Genomic DNA, 22506 nt, shown 5'->3' with positions numbered 1-22506 from the left:
ATCTGTTTTGACTTTTTCGTGATCCGTAACGCCAAGATTTTTCTTGTACGTTCGAGGATAGAAGTTTGGTTTCGACTTAATTGCCCGCTTTAGTGCCACAACAGCATATTTCACAGATTTCATAAAAACTAGCCTATGTACAGCCATCCTCTCCCCTCAAAAAAATCAGGGAGCGGTACGTCTGTGTAGCGGCATTGCTAATTGTATTCCAGATTTATTTTGCGTAAATTAAAATTAGCATAAACTCCTATGGTTTGTGACATTTGTGCATTTGCTGGTCTCTTTTGATTTTCGGTCTCACACATGTTTATGAAGGGCAGTATATGCAGTAGAGTGGAGCCATTTGACTGTGCTGTAGTAATTTTTTTTAGAGATAATAGGGCTGTATGTTTTCCTCTGCTACCTGCATGTCACTTTGTAGGGTTTGACACTTCTGTAATTTGCCACATACTTATAATTTGTTTCAGCTCAATTCTGTTGCAAAATAAGATTTAAGCTCTCTAAGTATTGGCTCTTGAGGCCTTATGTGCCATGAGGCACAAAGAAGCTAAGTGAAGTATTGGCTCTGGGGGGCAAAGTTTGAAATTTTCAATGAGCTTGTTACTTATGTGCACTCTATATTGTGACACCAGGCCAGCTGTTCGATTAGAACTGTTTGCAAGTACAGTATGTCCTATCGTGGTTATCATTATTTATCTTCATCCAGGTTTGTCGGAGATAGCTGTAGCTATACTTTGAGAAAGCTATATGTTTGTGAAGAGACTTTTAATGTTTCTTACATCAATTTGATCAAGTGTTTGTTTCTTGGGCTTGATGTTTAGGTTTATACCTCCTTTGCTCATTCTGGCACCACACTAATCAAATGTATTTTTTTATGTGCAAGTCTGTTGAATGTTCTGTGTGTTGTCCATGCCATTGTTTGGCTTTGTTCAGGCAAGACCATGGTTTTGATCCTCCATGTGGATCTCATCAGTTGCTGGTATTTAAGAGGCTGTCTCTGTCTCTGTCTCAATTTCCCATCAAAAATAATTTGCCTAAAACTTTGACAACTGAAAAACTTTACCCAGGAAAAAGTAAATTAAAACAGATTTTGTTTGATTCTAAATGATTTTCCAGTTGCATTAGGAGCCATTAAATATTTGGTCTCCTCAAAGTCTGTTGTGATGTCTCCAAAAGCATAAAATTAGCATTTTTCATGATGCTGTAAAATATTTGATTCACAACATCTAGTAATGAATTTTATATCAATTTACTTGTAAACCTTTCCAGTTTTCCGATATACTAACAAAGCTTAAGTCATGGAATTATCAAACAAGAAATGTCACAGAGCAAAAGAGCCCATTTAATTAAGAAAAAAATGTTATTTTTAGTAATACAATAAAGAGTGATGTGCAGGAAGGCACAAATATTTCTCCAGTTATTTGCTTTTATCACCTAAATCTCTTGTTGTTATCATATACATGGATAATTTTGAATGGCGAATAGTTTCAAGAAGTAACATAATTGGGGGAGAGAGATTTAATCAAATTGTTAACATTGGCTGTTGTTGTGAATAATCTTTTGTATCCTAATGACTGATTTTTTTCTTAACATTGTTACAGCCAACCACAAAAGGTCTTGAAAGTGATGACATACAGGTTGCCAGAGAAGCACTTGAAGTGAGTCCATTGTACTGTGAAACCTTATTATTAGTAGCGGTGCCTTCACTAAGTTTTCAGCTAATATGTCAAACATGAGAGGCAGTGTTTCCTTGGGATATCCAAACACCGAGAAGAGAGTTGGAAAAACAACGTGCAGCAGAGTATTTTTGACAAAATTTGAGGTGTTTGGATAGTTAATGAAACACTGTCTCGAGTGTTTGATATATCTTCTCAATAGAAACTAAAACTAAAAACAAAACAGGGAAATAATATCAAAAAATCTGTGCTAATTATGATCAGATATTCAAACACCATCACCGTCATGATTTCCTTTGTTTAAACTTCATGAATTATTAATGAGTTTGAGAAGTACAAGGCAAAATAAGCAGGCACGGTAGGGACTGCTACCCAACCGCTGGAGGCTGGAGACTTTTGGGAGGTCTCTGGACTTGTGGAATAAATTATGGTAAAAAAGCTACAAATGTTGAGTTGAAGTATCGGGTACAGTAATCTTGGTCCTTTGAGAACAGATAAAACAAGCGAATCAAAGAAGTACATGTGGTGTGATATTTGGTATGGATTTGGCCAAAGCGATCAGCAGTGGTGGACGCACTATGAATTCAGCTCACACAAGCCAAACAGTTAGTACTAACATTATTAGTTTAAAAAACAAATGTGCTGCAATCAAAAGAAGAATAACTAACACTCTGAAGAAAGTAGATTCAACCATTGGACAATGTGGATGGAAAGCTACCATTTGTGGCTTTGTAAACGATCTGCAAGAATATCTCATCGAAGTGAAAGAGCTTAATGATGAACTTGTCTCTGTAATTCCTGAGAACAAACACTGAACCACTCTAAATTGGTATGAGGAACAGTTCAAAACAGTTCAAGACACTAAATTGGAGGCTAACACACACCTTGATGAAAGAGCAGAAGAAAGTTCTAGCAAATTAAGCTCGGTTAAATTAAGCTTAAGTAAATTTCTATCATGGTGAGATCCTCCCAAGCAGCCAATATTCAAGCAAAAATGACCTCAAAGGAAATTAAGGGATTACTGGTCCCCTGGCCACCAGGGAGTCTTGCCACCAAGGAACTCCCCACCAAGAAACCACCTTGCCACCAACGAATTTGCCACCAAGAAACCACCTCGCCACCAAGCGAAGTCTCCTCACCACCAATAAACTAATAACAGTAAACCACAAGCCAAAGAGACTGAAATTCATATAACTCAACAAACTCACACTGTTTGTGTTGAATGATGTGGGAACCAGCAGTAGCCATAAGAGATCAGTTTACTTTGTATAATAGCTTAGTTGTGTCTCATTTTTGAAACAACCCGAAAAAAAGCTAAGAAGGCAATGTGCTGTCCATTTCAACGATGCAAGAGACTACTGCACAATCATAACAAGAAAGTAACAAAACAGGAAGCTTGCTTGCTTGTTAGTAAAGAATTGGTTCATGCTTAGCGTGTGCATATCGAGTTATGGATGCATGTGGGAAGTTTAGATAGCACAAAAGAAGCGTAAGAGTTGCTTGAGGTGATAGCCAAGAGCAACTCTAGCTTCTTTAGTGCTCTCCGAACTTCCCAAGTGTGCATAACTCGATATAGGCACAGCTAAAAGCATTTATAACATGACAACGACAACTTGGGCGCTAAAACATGTTTTATTTGTGATTGACCACAAAGTTCTCACAGTGCACAGTGGAGGAAAATGAAGGTCATTAGGATCCTAACATGCCACAATCAGTTGAGCAACAGATGAAAGAAAATGCTTAATCTGGTTTCTAAAATGGTCAATGAAAAATGCACTTCTTCAAATTAAGTATTATAATGAAAACAAAGTCAAAAATACTCAATGAAAATGTAACTTATTGATACTTAATTTCGCAAATTTGGCAAGACAGTATCTCACTGGGTTTTATTTTCGTGAGTTCAACAGGCAAATGTGAAATCAAAGGCCCTTTGGGCTCCCTCATGTCATCATTTGTTGTGTATTGAATCCATAATCAAAGGGCTAGTCGGTCACCCAGATTTGCTTTTAAGTTTTTGTCAATGCTAGATGCAGTCCATACAGTACTTTACTAGGCAGCTGTCTCCCACCTTATACAACTTTGAATTGGTGAAATGTATCCTGTCTAATTTGCTGATGCCTGATTGCTTATCTTAGTGGAGTAAGGTACTGCAAAACAAGTGCCTTGCTCCATAACACAACATAAAGGCTCTGTCCAGAGCTCCAAGTGCTTGGTCTATAGTCCAGTGCATTAACAATTAGGTCAGAAATGCTGTCATTATAGCAAATTCAGTAAACTTGCAAGTGGGTTTGAAAGGAATATGCATCTCATGCTATTCTTATCTGAAAACATAACTTGTGAATATTGCAAACTAAATCTGATTTTGAGACCACATTGCACTAGTTGGGAGAAAATGTATTCTCAGATAGGGGTGATTTGCGTAATGTGGTGAACTCTATCATAAAGCTACAATGGGCTACAAAAGTGTTGAGGCAGTTTGCTATTTTGGAGTACCTAAGGTGAATCCCCCCCCAACTCTACAGTACTACCCCTTCCCCCCCAATAATGTTGGATTTGTGACTGTGTTGTGACTGTGTTCATTTATGCTACAAATGCCACAGTACTGAGGAGCAAACATGTGCGGCGTCATCTTTCCTGCGTGTCTCTAACTCCTCCAGCTCACTCTGACACTTCTTTGATAAGTGCGTTGTTTGTTTTATCGATACAACATTTACTTTTCGTGGGAACAGCTTCCTACTGGCTAGCGATGGCATAACGCTTCTAATCGATAATAAAATTTATTTTCATCATTCCAATATGTATATATCATTGGGGCGTTCTTTACTTTGTTCAGCAGATTTAGTGGGCAATCCTGTCTTATTGCGAGATTTCACACATCAACATCAAAGATGTTCTTATTAAAATTTGACTCATTTTGACAGGTGAACAAATGGATTTTAAATTTGTGTCTTCTTGAGAAGTCGCTCGAGCATGACATCAGGCAGTGAGAGCGAGAATGCAATTTAAAAGTTTTGTTTTCTTTTTCTCTTTTTTTAAACTCTTTTCAGCGATTTTTTTAAAGGTAAATACTACTTTTAAACCGTTTCAAAGGTTAAAGACATTAATCTTCTTTCATTGCGCGGTCTCTAGTGAACAGAAAATGTTCACCTCTTTTGGTGTATTGTGTTACATTGCAAACTTCAAAGGGGCTGAATTGCAATTTTCTGGAATTTTGAGTGACGTTTATGCAAAATTGCTATTAGATCCCATGAAAATGAAACCGTAAACGTAAATTTCAATAACTGAACTGTCTTTAGCTAGAATATCAGACAATTTGAAGCACTAACGGTCGGCATTTTTTCTCACTGAATTTGCATAATTTTTTAGTTTTGTTTTAATTTAAAAAGTGTGTCAACTCAATTGAGACTCAGTTCGCTCAGTAAAACCAAGAAATTCATGATAATAATCACTAGTTCTTGATTAAGGAAGAATCGATGTATACATTTAAAGTTGAGAACATTTCACACAGATGTATACATCTATGTAAGCTTAAGTGTAAAATTTTGGATCATGGTGAAGTGAAATCTGAGCTTTCAGTACGATGACAGTTTTGTGTGAATTTCTGCCATTATGTTACTGTAGATATTTCAAAAAACTAACTTGATTTGCTTCAGTTACCTACCTAGGCCTTCAATCTGGCAAAGTATGAGTAAAATCGATTTTCTGACCCTGGCCACATTTCTAGAATTTCCTTTGATTTTTACTGACATTCACTTTAAATGATGATTAAAAACTGGATCATTGGATAATGCAATTCGAGAATTTTCAACATGGGTTATGAGCCATTATACCATGCTCTACAAATAATTATGGTAAGCATACAAGTGTTTTTTTGGGGCATTTTTATTTTAGTCTTGTTTTCTGTATTTTGGGGGTGTTCTTCGATAAGACAATTATGTGACTTACTCTTGTTGTATAAATTATTATAGCCATCTTGTTGGATGATTATAGCCAACTCAGCGCTATGCACCTCATTGGTTATCTATCATCTCATATCCAACGCACACTCGTAGAATAACTGTTAATTATTTTGTGTTATTTTATGTCAGGTACTGAGTGTTTGTCTAGCTCTTTGTCCAAGTGCCTTGGAAACTCTCACCAAAGACAAGTCTTGGCAGTGTTTCATCATTGACCTCCTTATTTTGTGTCAAAGCAGGTATTTGAGCATGCTCTGTAAATAAATAATCGAATACAACTTAGAAGCGAAATTCAGGATAAGGTAGATTCAGGATACTAAACTTTAAGTATTCAGATTGTCAATGGTAACGCATATAATCAAACAATATTTATACTACTACTGTTTAAGAGTGCTGTACAGAGCTGCATATGGTCCTCAACTGCAAATGATCCCTTGACTGGAAATGTTCCCCCAAATTAGACTGCAAATGATCCTGCTGGAAAACAGGGAATGGCATTGAATGTGCTCCTCAGGTTGGGGTTTCAATTTTTAACCTAAACAGAAACAAGTCAGCTGACCATTTTCAGACTCTTATGGTTGATCGGTGATAAACACATAGAGGTGTAGTGCTCTATGAAAACTTCTGGTATAAGCAATGTTAGTTCTGAGAATCTTGTGGATGACACTTTTTCTCAATCTTGCCTTGTATAATTATCATTGAAATACTTTTGATTTTAAAAAGAAAACTAGTAAATGTTGATTGTGTTGTTTTTGTCAGAGCGATCCGCTTCAGCACAGCAGAGCAATTTTTCCTAGTTGCTACAAGATGTTCCCATGGTCACAGGCCACTGATATTTTTCATTACACTTCTTTTTACGGTACTTGTGGTAAGTTAAATTTGCAAGGACGATAATGCCTGATTTGTATTGCTTTTATTTACTACAGGTTTTGGTGAGAAAAAGGATACATTTATACCCAAATGCTCCACATTGCCTCTTCTTCACCCAGAGGTGTACATTGGCACCAGCTAATTAATTTATTGCTGGGTGTAACCTTACAATGGACTAGCATCCAATCCAGGGGTGGTGAAAATACTCCTAGTCACTTCATGCTCAATTAGATTTTTTTGGAATGGACCTTTTTAGCAATGTCTTGCAATATGCACAGTTTTTCCTAATTTTTATATAAACAAAAAATGCTAATGAGACATGCCAAATTTCAGTAAGTATGCAAAGTTTCATAAAAATGTGTTGCAAACTCATAAAAGCATAGGACCCTTTAACTGCCAATTTTTACAAAGAAGTGCTTGCCCCTTGGCATACATTTCGTTTTGAAAATTAGCAAGTTTTAGGTCTCATATTTTCGTGAGTTTGCAACAATCATATTCGTATGAAACATCACATCTGTACAAAATATGGCACGAAAAATTAAGCAATTCTTAGGCTTATTTGTTGTTTGAATGAAAAATTTGAAAAAAGCGTGACATTGGTAGAAAGGTCCATTGCCAAATTGTTAGCTTATATCTTTCATGACGTCAAAAAAAGAAACAAATGGTTGTCCTTTTTCAAGTGCAAAGAAGGCACTCTAACAAAAGAACCTGTACGAAAATTTTTGGCCTGACTGAGCAAGACTATGGCCTGATTCGGACCATAATACTATTTTTTGTGGTGAGAACTGAGCAAGACAAACCAGTACAAAGCTTTTGTCTCTCTAGTACAACTGGACAAGACATTTGTCTGGCCTGTTTATTGCCAATAACATGGCTTGAACTAGTGCGATAGAGTACAAACCGAATTTATTCGCTTACGCTAGACATTTGTCAGGCTGTTTAATTCTTGTAATTCTGGCTGAATTAGTTTTACAAGTACGTAAAATTTGGACGTGGCATTTGTCAGGCCTTGTTATTGACCATAATCTTGCTGATCGGCGTGACACCTCATACCATAAAAGTGTGCTAAATGCAAAAACTAAAATATGACAGAATCCTTCTTTTGCACCAAATAATCATTTCAACAAGCTTATTCTCTCCCGCGATGCATTTTTGTTCAGTTTTCAGCTTTCGCTAGAGGCTTCACAGTGCTAACATTGGGTGCAATGAAAAACTCCAAGATATGTCATGCCACGCCACAAGTCTGCATCTGCTCCTGTGTACTGGACATTGTGCTTCAAATTTCCTGTAATGTGCCCCAAAAACTCCTTGGCATTTTTGTCTATCTAGTTTCCACTCCAAAAATTATCAGTAAACTGTTTTGGGTGTTGATACTGGTGAAGACCAGTGAATGGATAAAAACTGTTTGACCATTTCGTGACAATGCAACTTGAAATCTGATCTTTAAGTCCGTTGAGAAAATACGGGAAGTTCAATTCGATTGGTCCACTCTGAAAAAACATATAAAGTTTTGCTCCCATTGACATCAAAAGAAAGGAGTCTCATTGTGTCTTCATGTGCTGTATTTGTGTTGCAAAAAGATCAATTTCTTCAAAATTCTCCTGATTTGCTAGAAACAATATTCTTCAGTGTCTGTAAATAATGTAACTAGCACCTTTATTTCGGTCTTTGGAATGTGTAATGGCAGCGTGTTTGTGCAGAAAGGGTTTTGATGTTCCTCAAGAGATAATTTTTTAAAAAATGAAGGGATTTTTAATGACAGCTCTCGTTTCAATATGCAGCTAGTGTAATTTTACTACCACAAGAAATAGAAGGAGCCAAGGATTGATTGAGGTGGACATGTAACTTTAGTTATATCACTGTCAGAAATAGATCGGCACACTGAAAATTTTGATTAATATACGATTTGTTGCATGTATAAATGGCTACCAAGTAGAACTCTTAACTTCAATCAGTTCACACTTGATTACAAAACACGCCACAGAAGGGTAACTGCAAAGTTCAATGTTACTGATTAGTCATATGTACATGTAGTCATATGTAGAGGGTATTGATTGCTGTTGTATAAAGCAGAACTCTAAATAGCCATTCATATTCAGGGTACTGTATTATCAGGCTGAAGGTTCCATCCGTCACATCCTGTCTCACCCATTAGTGTGACTTTTTTTTGGCCCGAATTTCGCTGGTTTCTTGCTCAGATTTTTGTCCAAATCTCAGGGTGGTACAAATGTCTCGCTCCTTTCTCATTCATTTGTCGCTCAAGTATTGTCGCTCTGGTCAGGCTGATTATCGTCACATTCTGTCTCGTCCATTAGCATGATTTTTATGGCCAGAATCTTGCCCATGTCTTGCTCAGAATGTTCGTACCGGAATGTGCCAAGATCTTGCAGTATGTGGTAAAAGTGACAGATCAAAGAAGATAAAATTTGACAGGAAAAAAAAAAAAAAATGAACAATAAAAACCAAAATTCATGAAATAGCCAAAAGAGATTTGAAGTGGGGTTCAGATAGTTATTCATAGTTTTCCCAGGTATGGTGCGTTTAATCCTATTACACCAGAACTTCCTAAACTATATTTTCCTCCATATCTCAAAAGTATAATTTTGGTGAATAAAGTGCACATCTTGAAACCCTCGCACATGATTTTTGGCAAAGCTTTGGTTAAAAGCCACTGTGAAAGCTATGGATGGATTGAATTATACAACCACCTTTGGTGCATACCAAATATAATCTTTAATCTGGAAGCACTTGTTCAACTCCAAACGCAAAAGATAAGTTTATCTATTCCCAATGGTCGGCCCTCATGAAATACCCTGGTCAGCAGAATTACAACCAAACAATTGTTTCAGACCCATCAACTGACTGACTTACTGACCGAGTGAGTGAATTATCTCTTCCCCAACTAACTGCTATAACTTGTTCTAGCTACGTTATGTTAGCTATCTTTCTTTAAAACCAAACACCTTATATTTGAACCACTTACCGAGATATCAACTTCAAACCCTAGGATCTATTAAAGAAAACCATTATGTTTACTTTGGAACTGCTTTAATTTTCAGCCAAGATTCCCTTTAATGATCTTCAGTCTTTGGGCTCACTTTACAGACAGTTGTTTAACCAAAACCCTAGTATAATTATTTCCTGAAAGCTTAAGAATTGTAGATAACACAAATATATACTTACATACATAAACTTAATTAATGTGTCAAAAAATACTTAGCTGAGAGGAAACACCTCTCTACTAATTGGGGACACATATTTGCATATTGATTTCAAGTTCAATTCCAGCTAGAATTGAGCAGGAGAAAGTCATCAACATCGGAGTGTGTTCTTAACACCCTTTTCTTAAACAATCTCTGTCAAAGAATTTTGAGTGCTTGACAAGCAGTTAAACTTGAAGAGATGGCAAAACATCCATTGCCTTTGCTAAAATGATCATAATTCATGAAAGAGTGAAAAAATAAAATTCCTGATGTTTTTTTTGTCAGCAAAAAAGGTTGAAATCTCATTGAAGAAAAACTCACCCGAGAATTGTTTTTCTTTTGCGAAGAAGTATTTCAAATTTCGATATTGTCTTATTTTTTATACATAATTTCTTTTCTTTTATTACTCGAAAATTTTTATTTTCCGTTATAAATACAAACCATCCCATAGTAGCTCGGAGAATGAAAAAAGCTGCCCACACCAAGATTCTAACTGCCAACCTTTAATCCGACTTCCTATTCCCTGACTGATAAATTACCACTGTGCCACCCTGTAATAATGAATTAATTTTGAATAAAAACAGCTATTAAGAGTGTCCATGAGAAAACCAGGCAGGAGGTGATACAGCTCAAATCACTGATTTTGCTCAAATTTGACATAAATGGTGGTTTGCTGAATGAATGATTGTGGCAACAAGTAGGTCAAAATATTTTATTCCCTTCGATTTATGGGGACCCCAAAAATGGCCATTTGGCACTAATTTATGCATATTTCATTAGCGGTCTTTGGTTTAGTGTTTCTACAACAAGACAAGAGGCTCCAAGTAGACTATACCCATGCGCAGGAGGTTACAACTTGCTTAAAATAGGTACGCAATGCATACATAGTCTGACATGCAATTTGAAAACCTTTGCCATCCAACAACTAGGAATAATACAGGAGAAAAGCTAATTTGAAAAAAGTGCATCAGATCTAAGATATAGATAATAAAGACGCAGAAGAGAAGATAAGTGCTGTAACCCAATGTGTCATCTTTAAATCAAGGATATCATCAGGCGAATAACAAAGTGAGCCAAGTCGAAAAAATTATAGATAGAGAATTATTAAAAGATCAGAATTGCGAATTGGATGAAATATCTTTTTTCATAGTAATTCTGGACTAAATTTCTCTATGCATTTTCTGTTCAAGTGTTAGACTTGTTTATGTTGGTTGTTAGGAACACATTCCAGTACTGGGCCGTTGTATCAAATATCAACTTTGTCTTATTTCTATTGTATTTGTAATTTGATTTTAAAGTAGACGTGAAACTTGATAAAATAACAGTACTCATCAGTAGGCACCTGGTGTTTTTGTATGCTGTTTCATGCAATGTCATGTCTTTAAAAATATTACATATATCCTTACACATGTTGCCAAAATCTAGGTTTCAATAATTGAGATGAAATACAAGATGTACAAGACTACCCAAGAAGCAGAAAAAGAAAAACGAAAAAAAAGACTTAAACACACAAGCAGAATTTATTCCAGCAAAAGTTTTTAATTAGCTGACATTGTTCCTCACATTCTTCTTGACTCCATAAGATGAAATCTCATAGGAATTCAACCAATTTCAGTTTTTAATGGACAAAAACCTTGTATCACAATAACCTTGAGAGTCCCTGTCCATAAATATGGAAAATAACTCGGCAAGGGTCGAAGATTCGATTTCGCTCATATTTTTATGGTAGATAGGCCAGGGCATGACAAAAACTACTGGGTAGTTTTTTTTGGCAAACTATCCTTTTATTTCAAAGAAACATGCAAATTACCAAATTCCCTTAAAATCGTGATTTGACACACCATTTTATTAAACAAGTTTGAGAGCCTCGCATGCAAAACCACATCATTTGAAATAAAAGGATATTTTGCCAAAAACACTACCCAGTAGTTTTTGTCATGCCCAAGCCTATCTACCATAAAAATATGAGTGAAATCGAATTTTTGAAATTAAGAATTTGTCTGATTTTTACAGGCAGGCACTCTTAAGTATATTACAGCCTTTTTGCATTTTTTAAAAGCTAAAGATTTAAATAGTTGTCTAAAATAACACCAAAAACAGTTTCTCATTGGAACTTGAGAAAGTAAATTTCAAAGTTTACAGAAATTATGCGAACACAGGTAAAATTTCATCGTCAGTTTTATTTCACCAGCACTTTCAAGTGTTTCATATATTACTTGAAAATTTGTTTTCAACATTTAGTGTTGTGAGAAATGATTTCTTTAATTTTGAGAATGTAGTATTATTTTAAACAGTCGCACAGAAGTTTCAAATACAATGTAAATAATCTCGGTAAAAGGCTTTTGACCACTTGTTACTCAAACTTTTGGTGGATTCCTTTTGAACACCTAAGCTAGTATATATCTAAAACTGAGCGACTTTAATCTGCATTTGATAATGGCGACAAGGTAACACCGAAACATCATGTTATAGCATTTAGTTTTCTTTTAAAGTGTTTTCTTTGTAACTGAGTCTCTTGAGAGTTGAGGGACAAAAGAAACTTAAAGTCCTGAATATCAAACGTGGCCTATTACCTGCCCCTTTTGTTGAACATGTCCATGTACAAGAACTGGAAGCATTATCTTACTAAGAGATAAAGTATACAGAGCACGTTCTCAGTAAATGATTCTTCATAATATGTCCTTGAATCTCCAAAACCCTAGGAAATATGAGACTTGTCATATTGTCACATGGCAATTGACATAAACAATGGCTTACCTCTCCAGAAACACTTTCTTGTTGTTCTTGCATGCTTACAGGCCAGTTCAGAATCTTTACAACGAACTAATCTACTGATAGTAACTTTCACACTGTATCAAATTGGGGAAAAAGCTCAACATTTGCAAAAATACGGCACCTTGGAGAATCCAATATGGCAGACGTTGCATAGTAGACTGAGCTCCAAAGAGCATGGTAAATGTATGCATGCATAAATTTGCATGGACAAATGTGACACCAAAAATACAGAGAAACGGGGGCATTTTACAACTCATGTGCCATACTTCGCAGGAGTAAAAAAGCCATGTGGAAATGAAATCCACGGTCACATTATCAGTCTTAAAGCACATATATTCAATCAAACTAGGCAATTTGATTTCCCTCTGTGGCTCCATCTTAAGTGAGGTGCATATTTTGTAGTGTTGTGAATAACCTTTAATTGATGGAAAATATCTGCAATAGGCAACAGCAAATACACATTCTAGCATGGATAGTGAGAGCAATCACTTAAGTTCTCAAAAAAACCATAAAATGTTTGGGGACCTCCATATTTTTTCTGTGCTGGTAAACTGTTTACACTGGATTTTCCAGTGAAAAAAGGACTGAACGCACGTTTTTGGAATATTTTCAGAGCCATATTTTGTGGCATTCTCACGATATCAATATAAATACAATTAAATGCAACATGACCATTTCAAATATTGTTTTTCTCTTTTGGCTGTTTCTCTGGTTTTTTTTTAGTTACAATTGAATCATGCTATCTCCTCATTAGGGAAATAGAAAAAAGGCTTGAGATAACTGGAGTTTGAGATAGCTATCAGGAAATGATTTTCAAGTTTATGTAATAAAAAATAATCAGAGATAGCAAGGTTCTACTTTAGATTTTTTTACTTTGAAGTACAAACCCAAAGATACAGGTAACGTGTGCATCTGGCCAAGTGGTTCATACCACTGGAGCTTATCCCAGTTAAGTTATTTCTATTCTCTCCTAGTTCATCACATGGTTACTCCCCAGCATAATTATCCACACCGATTTATACACCTGGGGGAGTAGAGGCACTGAGAGAATAAAGTGTCTTGCCTAAGCACACAGCACAATGACCCTGGCTAGGAGTCATTGCATTGTGTTCTTTTAAATTTATAGCAAATGGAAAGAAAAATGCTGTCCTCAGGTAGATGGTTTCTTAATATAAGCATATGCAAATGAACATGTGAAAAAATGTTGTTTTTTTTTCCAACTGTGGAGGAAGACTTCAAGTGCAACTAACCCCAATTTTTTTCCTTTAGTGAAATCTACTAGTTTTCCCAATTACTTCAGCGAAAAAATTATGTTGATTGATAAAATGCCCATATTTTTAGAGGCATTTAAAGTTATAATTCTTGCAGCCACGACAAAGCATAGTTGGTTCTGGGTTGGGCTTCTAGTGACTTCATCAAAGAATATTGCTGAAAACTCTCAAGATGTTTGACCGGGTGCTTCGAGTGCTGTGAAAACATAATATTATTTGGGGTATTTGTGCTTCATATAAACATTTTTTTTTATTGCAATGCACACCTATTTACATGACTTTCAGTACAATACTTTACTAAAAATAATTAAAATGATTTCCGCAGAACATTCGCGCAATAATGGCAAAAATTAAGGTACCAAAAAAACCTCATGGCATGGTATTATTTTGAATACAGTTAAGAAGAACTTATCAAGACTTTAGCTCTCAAGCCGACCCCACGAGAGAAAATTGAACTTGAAGATATCCATATTTCACTTAAAAGAGATGTTTCGCTTTAGGTAAAAACACAATAACACACACTTTAAGTCTTCTTATGATGTTTGGCATTAAGTTTCTCGAAAATGCGTTAGAATTTAATTGCAGGGTCACCTAGAGAAATTAACTAAAGTGTGTTGTTTTAGATAGTATTCCAAAATTTACTGTGCTATGAGAAGATTTTTAGTAAACAATTTTTTCATTTATTGCACGAACTTTGAGTGGAATCCATCTTAACAGTACTTTTAATATAACACAACTAACTCACACTCACTCACGCACACACACACTCATGAATCATAGCAAAGCCACACCTATTTGAGCCTGACATGTTCTAAGTTATTCGACTACTTCTAGTATTTATATTACCCATTTCTTCCTAAACATATCTATTAAATTGTTATTTTTTGTACAGATGTATTTCTCAGTCTCCTACTTTAATTTGAATTTGAATTTTGTGTAATTTTGAATTCGAGGAGAGTATAGAGTTCAATATTTTGAACTGAAAGGCTATTTGACATATGGCTCGAAAGCTTCTGAATGGGGAAGAGAAAAAGTTTTTTCAGTACTTCAAGGGTTAAATTAAATTCACACTTCAATTTTTTCACATTATCAGGAAAGCAAGCCTATTTACAGACAAAAAGGGATCAGTAATAGTCTTTTGATTTCTTTTTAGTTACTTAAAAAAAAAACCATCTTTTTTGTAGATAGCCAAAACCCCCTCTCCCCCTTTTTCAACGTTGAAATACGCTACGTGGACACTGTCATGTGGTTACAACATTGAAAAGGGAAGAGGAGGTCGAAATATGAAAATTGGAGATTGAAAAACTTGCGCCTTCAATAAAACAGGTATTTTTCGGGGAGTACAGTGTCTCTACTGCTTTTGTCCATGATTGTAGATCTAATTCACTTTGCAAGCATTCTATACTGTTCACAACTGATTTCCTTGATATCATTATTCGACCTTGTTTATCTAAATTTAGGTTTAACAGACACTTGAAATCTCTGCCTAAAATAATGTTCTCCTCAGAATCTAAATTTTCAGTTTGAAGCAAAGTATGCAATTACTGAAATAATTGGATCAAGTCTTTATCTTTGTTTGGTGCATAAATATTAACAAGTACATATCCTTTATCATCAACTTGAACTTTGGAAATAATCCGGAACTGTACAAAGCACTGCATAATTTGCCTTGTTGTTTATCAGTATTGCAGTACCACATGAATTTGGACTACCATGTGAAAAAAGCATTTGTTCACCCCACTCATGTTGCCATTGGTTTTCTGTTGCTTTATTTGAATGCATTTCTTGTGAAAAAAACTCATGTCTGCATTCTTTCTGCGACACCATGTGAAAATGGTACATCTGTTTTTTAAAATTGCTAATTCCACTTACATTCAAAGAAACTTTTTAAAGCAGCTGATGAGATTTTAACATAAGTAAACAATGAATTCCAAATCTATAAGCTAAAATTCTCAATAAAAGAGTGAGGGTTGATGAAATTAAGAACAACCATACTAACTTTGTTCCTGATTGTTTTGACTTAAATACAAACAAGAACTTTCTTCGCTTAAAGCTTGATAGTGCGATTGCGAAGAAAAAAAAACTTCCCACTGAAATAAGACTGAGTAATTTACAGCTAAAGAACACACAAAAACAAATAAACACATAATCCACCTCTAAGAATGAAATTAAACTCCATCTAACATTCAGAGCTCCGTCCTTAACTTGTTAGCCGTTGAATGCAATTTGTAAAATTTTGTGCCCACCAAATCGATATCAAGTCGCAAAAATATTAATTGATATGGAAATAACCCTAACCTCTCTAACAGAGAAATGTAACTGAAAGCATATAGCTTAACCAAACAGAATATTACTCTGGAATGAATATTAACTACTTAATAACCGAGAGTGAGGTCATTACGGGAAAATCTCAAACTGAGGCCTTGCTGTATTGACCGAGCGATAGCGAGGTCAATACGGTAGGCTGAGGTTTGAGATTTTCCCGTAACAACCCAATGGTTGAGGTTGTTAAGTTGTTTATTATATCGCTCATGAATTAAAGAAAAGAAAAAAATTATTCGAGCAGAAGTCGTCAATTTACATCCGGCGATGCATGCGTTTACCAATTCATTCATCTTCTCAAACCCAGGGCAAAACTACACAGTCAATGAACTTTACATATTCCGTGAAAAACACACCTTTCTTTACTGGAAAAATGATTGTCACAGCCTCAAAAAGGTATTTTAGAATCGTGGTGCCACAACTCGATGGGGGAGTTCTTCTGACTTTTGTGGTGAAACCTCAACGCATATAGAAAAGACAGAAAGTGCTTCAAAATAGTCCAAACCAACAGTCTTTCGGTGTAAGAAAATACTAATGCTTCAGAATGTACTGCTCAGAATAACTCAATCTCCGCATTCGCTTTGGACAACATATCTTCGTTTTCTTCATTCTGGGATTTATGGATGAACTTTTCAAGCCTTGTGAATGTCTGAAATTTCCTGCAGTTATCAGAAACACTGCTACCGACAGAAACCACCCAATTGTTTACGTTTGATGATCCTGGAAGCTGATTTACACTTGCTTGTGTCAAAGTGACGGAATCTATTTGATAAGAAGTGTTGCGGAGTTCAATATTTCAGTAATTGTTGTGACTAAGATGATAACTTATAAGTTTATTCGTGGTGTTCTGCTCAGGATGCATGACAGATCTGCTGATGGTGTTTTTCACTTAGCGATTTTAGCTTTACCAGACTCAGTAAACTTCAATTGTTTTTCACCAGTGCCCGCCAAGGTTCTGGCTGGTAAGTCAAAAACGACTTCTATATAAATTTTGTTAAGGAAAAATCTCTAAACTGTTAGCTACTTGGATTGAATTTACTTTCTCTTACTGTTTTTAATCGGCTTTCATCGTTTCAATGCACTTGAATTTTCAGAGCTGGGCTCTTCCCAATTTGCATAATCCGCAATCGGCCCGTGGGCACTTTGGCTGCATAGTGACTGCTCAGATCTCGTTCATAGCCAATCAGAACGTGCGTTATATCGACCACAAGCCAAAGCCATATAATGAACCATTAATAATGATAGAGTTTGTCAGGTTCTGCCTTACTAAAAGATACCTTCATACCATTTCTTTTTTGCTTCCTTTAACTTCGTCATTTGTTTTCGTCAGCGCTTGCTTCTTATAAACATTGCGAGTCACACAAATTTGTATTTTTCGTACCTAATAATTAAAAATTGTTTGACAAGATCTTGACAAAAGGTTAAGTATGGTATCAGTTAAATGAATATATCTCTCCTTCACTGTTCTTTTGTTTTAAAAGTCTTTTTTAACTTATGCCAATGACATGAGTGTTGCATTTCAGTCAAAAACAAGCACATTTTCCTTTCAGTGCTACAATCTCCATCCGTAACGTTGAATCTAAATGGTTTGTTTTATGTTCCTTATAATTATACTTATCAGTGCTTGATTCAATTGTTTTTTTTTAATGTAACTGAGATAGATCTATTTCTTTGCTCAAAGAACAAAGCAATTGTGTATGCAGAAGGGCCTTTGATAAACTCAGCCACATTGTGTAACCTTGTGCGTGTAGCTTGCATGTGGCTGTGTATAAAATCCAAAAATACATGCACTGTACAGTGCAGCTAGTTCAGCAGTTTGAAGCCTCACTAACCTTAATCACCTCTTTGTAAGATGTACATGTCGTTGACTATTCACTTACAAAACTCTCTATTTCGAGGACAAAAAACGTGACACGATTAATTTGCCATTATGATTATCTCACCTAGTTTCCATTATTTTGGTCAGGGACTCTGGGGCTCATTTCAATAGAATGGTCAGATGGCTCCCAGCTTATCCCAAATTCATGTCTTATCTACTTTGAGAATGTTGAGCTTTGAGCTAAAAACTAGAGATATGTAGAGATTGAGGTATTGAAGGAAGAGGAAAGCTCTCTCCTAAGCTTGCTGTACTGCTACTCCCTCCAACAACACATCTACCTTGCATTCTGCAATGATTTTGAATCACGCTATTGCATATATTCTTCTCAGAAGAAAAACATTGGTAGTCCTTTGATGACATCACAGGCCAACTTGTCCCATTCTTCATTACTGCTAGGTCGTGGCTACAGAAAGGGCAATTTTACAAACAGTGGTGATCAGATAAACAAGGAGATTTATATAAGCCAAAAAAAAAGATTTGGGCATTAGTTGCACTTTAAAGAATATATTACAAACTCATAACATGACCAGTTCCCAGTTCACTTGAAAGTTCAGTTGTAGAGCACTGGACTGGTATGCAGAAGCATGGGTTTAAATCCCATTCAAACCTGAATTTTTGGGGGTGTTATTTCCACAACTGCTTAAGTTATGTAACTAACTGTGATGATAGTTGTTACCTTTAAATCTTTATTTTGTACAAGTAGTTCAAAAAGATGAGCTTTCATACACGTGTATGTTCACTTTCACTATCTGCAGGTATATTGGGTTTACTTTTACCATTGTATGAAACTTGTTCATTTAGCAAGGACAGCTGTGTGATGATAAATGCAGTGTATTGAAAATATCACACTAAGATGCAGTATGTGAACTGCAGATGAGCAACATACAGTCATGTAGATCTCTTGTACTTGTTTCCATTGCTAATAATTTAATTATGTTGTCCCTTATGCTTGCAGAACTCCATTAAGGATCATGCAGGTTCCTCATATGAGTACTTCAATTTGTTCTGCAAGTGAGTAAGCACTATTAATGATCATTGACTGAAGTATAACAGTCAAGGCAATTAGCTTTTCAAAGTCCTGGAGCTGAGAGAAAGTAACCACCCAGTCAAAGGGTCAAAATCTGCCATTAAGTTTGTTTGTTGCTTCAGCAGTGTTTTTCAGCAAAGAAAAATCTTAAGTGAAAGCTCTACAGTACCAGTCAAATGTAAGTTGACTGTCACTCGAAACTCGAACGACTTGACTCGATCCTCGATCCTCGAAACTCGAAAACTTTGAGTATCGCATATCAAGTCAAGTCCTTCGAGTTTCGAGTCGAGTCATTCAAGTTTCGAGTTGAAGTGACAAAGAATTTATTGCTCGATTAATTTTTCCTGTACGAGTCAATCTTGCTGGTTTACTTTTGGAGACAGAGAAATTTTCGAGTCGCGACTCCAGAGGCGGTAGGCAACTCTACATTTGTAAATCTGTTGGCTTAGTTAAATCGCTTGTTTTGTCCCTTGGTTGAACTTCTTTCGATCTGGAGTTAATTATCGTTCAATTCAGAGTAACAACAGAGTAACAGTTCTGAAGACGACGCTGAGTTTCGTTTAAATCAACTGTATGAAGGGCTCGATAGAAATCAGAAACGATATCGATATCGCCAGCTTCCAATCGGTTGTTTGTTTTGACGCTTGGTATGAACACATTTCTTTCGATTCAGAGCTATCTTTATTCCATTCGCTGATGATTTCACAGTAACTTTTCCGGTCAGTTTTCAATTCAACACTGGGTTTGTTTTTACAGCTCGATAGAAGTTAGAAACTCTCAAAGCGGGTTGTTTCCTGTAGACAAGAAAATGCACGTCAAAATTGAAAGATGTTATCTTCTGTTGAAGTTACATGACAGATCTATTGTTCGATTACCTATAATAATGTCACAAAAATTAAGATATGTCAACTGTTAAAGCTGTTAAATAAAAAAAAAATGAATAAATCAGTGGAAAACCTTTCTGCTTCATTCAACCTTGAATTTTACTAGCCGTGGGAAGCAACGATTCTGATTGGCCAGCCTGTAATTGTAAGTCAACAAAAAGTGTCAACACAGTCTTTTCGTCTGGGATCCGTCTAGGTTTTTCACGAAGGAACACGAAGTTTTGTTTGTAGTTTAAACCAGGTTGTTATGTTAAACATGGCTTAACGTAACAGAAGTTCACATGACATGAGTAAACATGCAAGTTTCGCAGTTTCATTGAGTCGCACACAAACATAATCGGCGAAAATCACGAAAATGAACATTATACAAATTCAAACAATCACTGCGGGCTGTCAATGCAAGTGATGGACAAAACACTGACCCCTAGTCCATGGACTACCCTAATGGACTACCCAAATGGACTACCCCTAAAAAATGCTATTTCAGATTAGTAGTATGTTAAGGAGCTGCCATTATATACTTACACTGCACGGAGGATGTTTTTCTTTTCACTCCGCATTGCCTTCAGCCGCCATTTTGAATAACTATACTAAATAGAATTGATCCAATCCAGACAACTCTTTTCCGAAAACGTTTATTTAGAAAATAAAGATGTTGTTGTTGTTGTTGTTGCTGTTGCTAAAGGGATAGTCTCTGGGATGTTGTGGCATAGTGGGCTTAATAGCAACTTTGCTGATGATTTGTCCAAGTGTACTGTTTCAAAATTGGTCCATACTCCAGTAACAAAGGAGGAGGAAGCTTCGATAGACTATCATATACTGAGTCTCACAAAACCAAAAAAAATTTCTCATAATTATAGTCCAGGCCAGCCAAGAATACTACTGCTTCCACTCCACTCTGAATTTTTGTAGCGTAGTCGTTGGAATTTCTTGCTGTCCCATAGCTTTATCCTCATTCCCATTTCTATTTCATTTTGATACACTCAGAAAAAAACCAGAAGACTAGCTGCTTCTGTGCCATAATTTTCGGCACAAAACAAGCAAAACAAATCATGAGTAACATGCTGAAGATCATTTCGTCTGTTCGAGAAAGACTGAGCTACTGAATCACATAGGAGCAAGACTGAGTTGTTTACAGAATATTTGATTTGATTTGAATCTACGCTTTTTGTGTACAGCGGTTGTTTTATTCAGTATAGTTATTCAAAATGGCGGCTGAAGGCATTGTGGAACGAAAAGAAAAGTATCCTCCATGCAGTGTAAGTATATAATTGCAGCTTCTTAACATACCACTCATCTGGAATAGTATTTTTTAGGGTAGTCCATTTGGCTGGTCCATTAGGGTAGTCCATGGACTTAGGGGTCAGTGTTTTGTCCATCACCGTCAATGCAAACAAGAGCTGAAGAGCCGTCCGCTAAACGCAGGCGATGTTTAAGTTAAATGCACGGTATCTTGATAAGTAGTTTTTTAAATACGATATTTGGCTAGAAAATCATTTGCAGTACATTGCAGTAACACTTAGAAATTTGCATACGGCAAGCAAGTTGAAATTTGAGCTCGCTGGAACCGGAAAGAGCTGCAAATATCATTTCACGCTCGCAGGCTGCGTTCTCTAAATTTGGTTGATTCGTATGTGTGTTGTTTTTTCCATGCGACGAATACTATATAATTGCGATTCAAGACTTCAACTCCAGACTAACGATTTGGACTTTAATATGAAATACATGTACTCTTGCACAAATAAAGGAAGCCACACAACATGCTGTATTGTTTATTTCTATTGTTACGAATTCGAGATATAAATCGCTTTCTCGAAAAATTCTTCGAGCGTCTCGAAACTCAAAACTCGATACTCGAAACTCGAAGCTCGAAACTCGAGCCTTGAAACTCGATTCTAGATTCTCGAAAGCATCGAGGATCGAGTTTTGAGTCGAGACTGTCAACTTACATTTGACCATTACTGTATATAATAATATAGAGTGAACATATGTTATTGGCTTGCTTAGGGTCGGCCCATATAGTGAAAAACTGTGACTAAGGTCTTGAAAAAGCTGCCTGAGGCTGCAGGCCGAGGCCAGCATTTTCAAGCTCGTGGTCATTGTTTATCACTATACGGACTGACCTTAAGCCAACCAATAAAATGTTTATCTTTTTTCCTGTGGTAAATTGACATACAAGTGGGTTTGTTCACGCAACTGTCATTGAATCGGCCTACCTGCCGTCTACAAACCTGTGTTTGTAAAAAAATCTAATGAGGGAACGAGAGAGTAACTAAGATACTAGACAAAGACAAACTACTTAACAATTAGACCCGTGGCCCTTGAGGGCGAAGGGTCTAATTGTTTTAGTATCACTCAACTAGTCGGGCAGAAAAGGCAATAATAAAGTTAGCAAATGCAAGTTGAAGAAATATTTATTTGGGAATAAAATGAAAGAAAGCGTCACACTCAATTGCACCAATCTCGCTACTCGAGGACTATTACTAATAGTCCTCTGGTAGCGTACCCAATCAAAATGCAGGATTTGCATTAGTCCACTAGTTGGGTGATACTAATTTATGTTAGTTGCATTTAGTTCACCAGTTAAGTTCTCCAAAATTTTCCAGTGTGAAATTTCACACAAAGTAAGCTTATAGTTTGAAG

At 36.1% G+C, this 22506-nt stretch overlaps 1 protein-coding gene across 2 annotated transcripts in view; it reads left to right on the top strand.

Annotated features, from left to right (window-relative positions):
• LOC145492242 (ubiquitin carboxyl-terminal hydrolase 9X-like) overlaps positions 1 to 22506 on the top strand; it is a 177418-nt gene that overhangs the window by 104606 nt on the left and 50306 nt on the right. For both annotated transcript variants that reach the window (XM_081471606.1, XM_081471605.1), the window contains exons 36-39: positions 1602 to 1658; positions 5765 to 5871; positions 6392 to 6500; positions 18908 to 18963. In XM_081471606.1, coding sequence (XP_081327732.1) covers positions 1602 to 1658; positions 5765 to 5871; positions 6392 to 6500; positions 18908 to 18963 — 329 coding nt within the window. The remainder of the gene's footprint in view (positions 1 to 1601; positions 1659 to 5764; positions 5872 to 6391; positions 6501 to 18907; positions 18964 to 22506) is intronic.

Source organism: Orbicella franksi, chromosome 7 (genome assembly GCF_964199315.1).
Source record: "Orbicella franksi chromosome 7, jaOrbFran1.1, whole genome shotgun sequence".
In the NCBI taxonomy this organism is placed as follows: Eukaryota; Metazoa; Cnidaria; class Anthozoa; order Scleractinia; family Merulinidae; genus Orbicella; species Orbicella franksi.
Note: the sequence above shows the minus strand (reverse complement) of the source record. Positions and strands in the feature narration are given on the sequence as shown.